This window comes from Impatiens glandulifera, chromosome 1 (assembly GCF_907164915.1).
Source record: "Impatiens glandulifera chromosome 1, dImpGla2.1, whole genome shotgun sequence".
NCBI classification, from domain to species: domain Eukaryota; kingdom Viridiplantae; phylum Streptophyta; class Magnoliopsida; order Ericales; family Balsaminaceae; genus Impatiens; species Impatiens glandulifera.
The window spans coordinates 119663907-119672282 of record NC_061862.1 but is presented as its reverse complement, the minus strand read 5'-3'; the positions used below and the strand labels follow the sequence as shown (position 1 = coordinate 119672282).

General features: G+C 33.3%; 1 protein-coding gene across 1 annotated transcript; it reads left to right on the top strand.

Annotated features, from left to right (window-relative positions):
• The first annotated feature begins 304 nt into the window (after window positions 1-304).
• On the top strand, window positions 305-1890 carry LOC124918877. The gene is made up of 7 exons (XM_047458948.1): window positions 305-386; window positions 586-841; window positions 920-991; window positions 1108-1155; window positions 1268-1330; window positions 1414-1480; window positions 1568-1890. The coding sequence occupies exons 2-7, from the start codon at window positions 590-592 to the stop codon at window positions 1639-1641; spliced, it is 576 nt and encodes a 191-aa protein (XP_047314904.1). The 5' UTR covers window positions 305-386; window positions 586-589; the 3' UTR covers window positions 1642-1890.
• Window positions 1891-8376: the final 6486 nt, after the last annotated feature.

The window sequence follows — 8376 nt, the reverse complement described above, 5'->3', positions numbered from 1 at the left end:
GGGTTGAATTCAACACAAAAAGAAATAATTTATTTTTTTGGAAAGAATGTGATATGAATCTTATTTTTTTTAATTTAATTAATTATTTGTTTAAATAAATCTTACGAAATGATAAAAACATATATTTTGACGAATTTATAACAAAAATGTCATATTGTTTGAACTCATTAATGGAAACGTGGAATATAAGCACCGAACAAACAAAATTTTGGATAGAAAAGGCGCATTATTAAGCCTTTTTCATAAAGTGATTAATATTTCACATACCGCTGTTTTTGTACGCAACACATACCCGCAACCGTCCTCTCTCTCTCTCTCTCTATATATATATTTCCTTTTTACTTGTCTTTGTACAGAGCATTCTCCGGCGTTAGTTATTATCTCAGGTAAACAAACTCCCTCCCTTGGTTTCCCTTAACGATTCATCATCTTATCATACGCTTGATTTCTTGCTCGTATACAGTTTGAGAGAGAAGAAAGAAGAAGAAGAGAGTTTGCTTTGTTACTTTTTAACATGATAAATTGATAATAGTTAAGATGAAAACCAAATCAACTGAGACTTGTCGTTTCTGTTTTAATGTCTAGCCAAATGTCGGATAGCAGCAGCTGTGTTGATGTGAAGGTGAATGATTCAATCAATAATAGTAAGCTGGAGTTAGATGAAGATAAGAAAGATGGTTGTGATTATTCTGTCGACGAATTAAAATTCTCAAATACTTGCGCTTTTGATGATGATGATGATAATAATAACAACAACACCTCTCAAGGCTCTCATGACTTGGATCCTGTCCTGGTCCCTACGGAAAACCCTAAACATCCAATCCTCCATCTTCAGGAAGAGGTATGAATATATGAAAGGCCTCTGTTTTCATTTTGTGATGAAAGATCTTGTTATCCTCTGTTTAATTTCCATTTGCAGGAGGATGACATTATGATGAAGAAGAAGAAATATGGAGGTTTGCTACGAAAGAAACCATCATTGATATCCAAGGTATAATTTGTATTCAGTCCAACAAGTTATGACAGTGAATAGTTATAACCTATAATTGGATCATGATTTCAGAAGCATTAATATGTCCTTCATTTCAAAAGCTTTCATAATTTCAGGATCATGAACGAGCTTTCTTTGATTCTGCTGATTGGGCATTGCGCAAGGTTTTTTCCTGCCTTCTTTTCCTTCTTTAAACAATTTCTTTATATATATATATATTTGTATATATTAACCTCATCCTCCTCTGTTCTCTTTTGATCATTCAATCAATAATAGCAAGCTGGAACTGCTGACAGAGCCAAGGGAGGATCCCTTGAAGTACTTCTGCCTAAACTCGAGGTATTCAAATTACCATCTTCAACTAAAAATAAAAATAAAATTATGTGTTCTCTTGATTCTTATGTGAGTATTTCCCGTGTCAGCCAACTCCACATCATCAACTTAGTTCAAAAAGATTAGCTTATGCTTCTTCTTCAACCAATGACGAGTGTAAACTCTAATACTGGATTTTTATGCCTTTTTCATCACTCTCTTTGCAAAACTCTTAACCAATATATATCTACTACATTTTCACAGTTAATCACGAAAACCTTTCGGATGCTGTTAAGTTTGATGGGGACGAGGATGAGCTCATTCCAGAAAAGATCTAAGAAATTCATCTTTTGGTGTCATTGCAGGCCTTTTATTGATATTATTTGCATGAAATAAGACAATGTTGTCATGTTTGATTAAACCTATACTTCATCTTCATCTTTCTCAAAATGAATATTGTTTAATATATATCAATCTATGATAGAATATCCAGCAACTAAGACTTTAGATGGGTATAATCTGTTTATTTGTGAAGAGTTTTTAATTTGCTTTTGATTGAAGGATAAAGAGGGAAACACTAATATATTCCTGATAACATTATATTACCATGAAATAACATATTTACACAAAAGAAAGGGAAATCAATAATTCACAATGGAGAGTTCCAAAGACAGCAAAGCTATTGATGCATTGGGAAGACCAATAAATTGTGCATGGCTAACTTGTGACATAAATTATTAAACTCGTGTTTCCCAATAAAATGTGCATGCTCAAAATGTGATACAAATTATAAATTTTTTGTCTTGTCTTTGGTCAAGATGTTACCGATTTGATTAATTATGGAAAGTAACATTCACAACATCAACTCATAACCTCTTAGATTTTTTTTAGATGAAGTGTTTGTTAATTCAATGGGCTTTGTTTTGTTTGGTCGTGATAAACATAATTCTTTGCAATAATTATTGCAACTTAATTAATACATCATAACTGGATTAATATTATAAATTATAATAAAGTACAAATAGTATATCAGGTTATTGTTGCTTGATTTAAATTAGTATATGGTTAATAATTTTGTAAAATGACAATTTCAATATATAAGGATATTTAATTATTCATTTAATTAATTTATTATTATAAATAATTGTCCTATTAATATTTAATATTATAGTTATTAAATTTTAAAATAAATATAAAAATTAATAAAAAAAGGATAAATTATATTGATTTAATTTAGATATTATTAATAATTGTAATAAAATAATTATGAAATAAAAACAATATATATAATAAATAATATTATTTATAATCAAATTAAAGTATAGAAAATAATAATAATAATAATAATAATAATTAATAAAATATCATTATAAAAATAAATATATATTTTTTTACTTATAAAATTATATTATTTAAACATATATATATATAATAATAAAATTATTATGCATAATAATAATATTAAAATTAAATAAAATATATTATATAATAATCATTTGTGTACGTTTTTTTCTCATTCTAGAGTTAAAACATTTTATCCGTCTTTTAAGAGCATTTTATCCGAAATTAGTTGGAGATATGTCTTATCTTCCACGCGTGCTCCGCGGTAAAATATTAAATATTTTTTTTTATGAATGGCTCGACTCGTGCACCTTTGTCGTGCACCTTTGTAGAACAAAATATTTTTAGTAGATTACTTTGCTATGTTCTGTGGTTTACCTTTATCTTGAATCTCGTAAAATTCTTTGAGAGATCGACTCTTTCGAGAATCCTCTCTTTTTAAATTAAGATGATGAACTTAACAATAGTTAAATATACTTTTGGATCTTTTTAAGAGTCGCCCCTTAGTTACTTCTCGACAAACTAAGAAATAAAAATTTAATTATTTTGGACTCGGTGCTTAGTTACGAGTGAGAAATGACCTTTGACTCTATGTCCCACATGTTCGTTTAAATAGACAAGTTATACTACGAAATAAATTTGCCTTTTTGTTTTAATCACAAAGTTTACACAAACTTTATTTAATTTAAATCAATAACATAATCTTGTCTATGCATATCCTATGATTTAAAAGAGACATGTTATTTATCGTCCTAAAATGCATCTAGATTTAGACATTCAGTAATTAAAATGTGCTTTCAGATTTAACAAAAATATCTATAGCATTGGTGGCTTGAACAAAAAATGATAAACAATTTAGATCAGAAATAATTTAAACCTGTAATGTGTTTGAAAATTAAAATTAATACATCAAAATTTTAAAAATAGTTCAAAAATTATTTTGGAATTTTTCTCGTTAATTTTGGACCCATGTAGCACCCGTGATGAACTTTGTAAGTTAGGAAAAACAACATGAAATGATAAAATTACCTCTAAACATAATTTTGGAGTTTTATAAGATGTAGAATATTATTTTGAGTCGTTTTCTTTTTTTTTTATTATTTTTTAAATATTTGAGCTATTTTGGATTAAAATAATGAATCGAATGCACAAAATAGACAAACAAACAACATTAACAATTTTTATTAAACACTACCGGAAATTACATCATTAACGACGGCATAAGCCATCGTTAAAAGCCCATTACCGATATTAATAGTTATTAGCGTCGGTGACCAAAGCCGTCGGCCGTGGACACTAAAGAATTTGACGTTAACGTATTATAATCTTTAACGAGGACGTTAAGTGAGGAGAGCCGACGTTGATTGTTTTATTATCAACGTCGACGTTAGGAGGATAACCGACGCTGATACACATGGATATTAATGTCGGCAATCCTCCTAACGTCGACGTTTATAAACATGGATATTAACATCGGTTATCCGCCTAACGCCGATATTAATATCTGTTGCTCTCGGGTTGTTTGAACATTTATGGTTCTCTTATTAACGTCTGCACTCCCCAACACCGACATTAATGTTGTTCTTTATCAACGTCGACACTCTCTTAACACCGACGTTAATAATGGTTTTTCTCGGGTTTTTGGCATTTTTTTGATTTTATAAAATCTATTTCATAAATAAAAAAGACCAATCATAAGTTTCAAAAATCTAAAAATTTTCAAAATTGTCTCAAATCGAATTAGTACAAAAATCTGAAATCTACATCAATCACTAATGATTGGGGGGAAGAGGGGCATCCGAGACATGAGTGTCCTTATAAACTTTTTGTTGGGTCAAATTATGTTGACCATATGTTGAAATAGTTTGACTATTGGGATTTTGATGATGAAATGATTTATGCGTTTTGATGCAGGTGTATCGAAATCGGATTTCTTAAGACTTGGTTCTAATGAGGTTCATTAGACCGATTTGGTATTAGATGCATGAAATTAGACGCACAGTCTAATCAATTCGGAATTAGACGTGCAGTCTAACTCGTGGAGTTAGACGTGCAGTCTAATGAATTCAGAATTAGACGTGCAGTCTAACTCGTGGAGTTAGACGTGCAATCTAATGAATTCGGAATTAGACGTGCAGTCTAACTCGTGGTGTTAGACGTGCAGTCTAATAGACTACGTGATTAGACGTGCAGTCTAATGGATTTCGGAATTAGATGTGCAGTCTAACTCAGCGGAGTAAGACGTACAGTCTAATGGAACTCAAAATTAGACGTGCAGTCTAACTAAGCGGAGTTAGACGTGCAATCTAATATATTCGGAATTAGACGTGCAAGTCTAATGAATTGTGAAAGTTAGACGTGAAGTCTAACTCCTTCAGATTAGTTTGAAGTGGAACGGAATTAGACGTGCAGTCTAATAGAAATAGAAAGTTAGAAGTGTAGTCTAACTCCTTCAGACAAGTCTGAAGTATAACCGGAATTAGACGTGCAGTCTAACTCGTGGAGTTAGACGTACAGTCAAATGGTTTGTGAAAGTTAGACGTGGAGTCTAACTCCTTCCGATTATCTGAAGTGGAACGAAATTAGACGTGCAGTCTAACTCGTGGAGTTAGACATGCAGTCTAATAGAAAGAGAAAGTTAGACGTGTAGTCTAACTCCTTGAGACAAGTCTGAAGTAGATCCGAAATTAGACGTGCAGTCTAACTCTTAGAGTTAGACGTGTAATCTAATGGTTTGTGAAAGTTAGACGTGTAGGCTAACTAGCAGAGTTAGACATGCAGTCTAACTAGCGAAGTTAGAGGTGCAGTCTAACTAAGTTAAAGAGTTAGACGTGCAGTCTAACTAGTGGAGTTAGACGTGCAGTCTAACTAGCGAAGTTAGACGTGCAGTCTAACTAAGTTGAAGAGTTAGACGTGTAGTCTAACTAGTGGAGTTAGACATGTAGTCTAACTAGAGAAGTTAGACGTGCAGTCTAACTAGTGGAGTTAGACGTGCAATCTAACTAGTGGAGTTAGACGTGCAGTCTAACTAGTTGTATTATACGTGAAGTTTAATGGAAAGTGAAAATTAGACGTGCAGTCTAACTCCTTCAGACTAGTCTGAAAGGAACCGTAATTAGACGTGGAGTCTAATGGAATGTGAAAGTTGGACGTGCAGTCTAACTAGTGAAAGATAGACGTGCAGTCTAACTCCTTCAGATTAGTCTGAAGTGAATTGTAATTAGACGTAAAGTCTAATCCCATTAGACTAGGTGGTCTAATGGATCCTATTATTAGACAGGGACGTCTGATTTCATTAGACGAGGTCGTCTAATTGAAATACGTCCAATGCCATGCTTAAGCTGTTGCTTGAAGATAGCATCCGCCTACCCACGTGCTATAGCTGTACGCTACTCCTACTCCACTTTCTAGTGAAGATCAGCACGATAGCTAGACGCAACCAACCAACGAATGCCACGTAAGAGAATATCCTTCACACTACTTGTTTTGCAGGTACATCCCTGAAGAATATTCGACGCACTACCAGTTGGAGTACGACCACGATCCTTGTGCTCAGAACCTGCTGTGTACTATGGAGGTGTTCCAATGGAAGAGTGTCACGTTTCATTCTAAAGATTCGACCGTTGGTACCTGTGCATATTTAAAGATTCTAAAGGACAACGGATATGATGCTGGACGGAATTATAATGAGAGAAATTAGTCGATCATCTTGCTGAAATTACTGAGAAATCAAGCTTTTGAATATTCATATTGTGAGCTGCTTTCCTGATTATACTGTGTGTTAATCAAGAGAGATTTAGAATCAAAACATCCTTTAGTTGAGTGATATTCTTCATCTTGTAAGTTGAATAGAGCGTGTTCTATTGAACAGTGAGCTAAGTGTGTGCAAACTGTATTTGATTCGAAGGGGTGACGTAGGAGAGTTTGCTCCGAACATCCATAAACAAACTGCTGTGTCTTTTCATTTATGTCGTCTTCACCTTCTTCATCTTGAGCTTCAAACCTAAGTAAACAATTCCGCCTTGATTACGTTTCAAGTGTTTACAAGGGTTTGCGTAGAATAGAAAGAAAATTAAATCCCTACCAAGATTTCTTTCAAACTGTTTTTCATAAGTCTACATCAATCGCCAGACTCCGTCTCTATTGATAAAGCCGAGCCTATCAATTGGTATTAGAGCACTGTTTATATTCTCAAGCACAAAGATTCTAAATCATGTCTATCATCAATGAGATTCCTATTTTGTCAAGAGACAACTATGAATACTGGATGATGAGAATGCAAGCTCACATGGCTGCCGTTAATTGTGATATGTGGAGCGTCATTACTGATGGCCCCATAAAGATTTCGATGCCAAGAAGTGAGTGGACTACTGAAGACAAGATGACCAACAACATGGATAATGTTGCTAGGAACATTCTGTATCAATCGATCAACATGAACGTGTTCTATGAAATCAAGTCTTGTTCCTATACTAAAGAGATATTGGATAAGCTTACTCAGATCTATGGTAGAAACGCTCAAGCAAAGAAGGATAAAAGTTTTCATGTGTGTTAAAAACAAATCCAAATGGGTTGATAGCGACTCAGAGGAGTCCCCTACTAAAAGAGAGACTGAAGATGTTACATGCTTGATGGCAGATGACCAATGAAGAGTTAACTAATGAAGAGTAAATGACATCTCTACCCCAGAATTTACAAATGAAGAGTTAACTAATGCACTCAACGAAATGGCAATTGAGTACAAAAAGTTAAATGACTCTTTTTACGAAATGAAAGTAAAATATGAATCAATTACTCTTTCTTCTAACAAAGAATCTGAATCAAATTTTTTTGACGAAAACATAGCAGAGATCTCATCTGAGAATGAGATGCTCAAAGAATAGATTCAAATTCTTTCATCTGAAAACAAGAGGTTAAACTATGTTGTTAGTGCATGGACAAGGTCTAGAGATGCTCTCAAACATCAGATCAGCATGTTAAAACCTACTGGATCTAGATCCGGTCTAGGATTTGACAGCAATGACCCTAACCTGTCCTACAAAACGTCAAACTCAGTAACTGACAAGCTAAAGCCAATATTTTTTGTCAAAGGGAGTATGACTGACATTAAATATGATCCTATTCATGAAGAAGTAGATTTTAAGAATGAAATAACTTATGTTCCGCCGATTGTTAGCTGGATGAAGAACAAATTAAAAGCAGCAAACAAGTTTGGCAGTCTAAAACCTGACTCAAATTCAATGAGTTTTAAAAGAAAGTCTTCTTCAAAATCTAAGGGATCAGTGGCTGGCAGAAAGTCGTCTCCTAAGTCAAAAACATACGCATTAATCACAGCACAAAATGGGAAATCCATCAGAATAACTCAAATATGGATTCCTAAGGGACTGATTGACCGATGACCCAATTGAAAGTGGGTACCAAAAGATTGTAAATATTTATCTATGTAGGTACAAATAAACGAAGGGCTAGAGGAATCTTTATGGTATCTTAATAGCGGATGCTCTAGACATATGACAGGAAATAGGCGGATTCTCACTGATATATCAGATTGCTCTAGACCTAAGATTACTTTTGATGACAACAAGAAGGGTAAGACCATGAGTAAGGGTAAGATTATCCATGGTAACCTAACCATTAATGACGTGCTACATATAGACAATCTATGCTATAATTTGATTAGTATTAGTCAGTTATGTGATAATGGTTTGTCAGTTGATTTTGAAACTCACTCA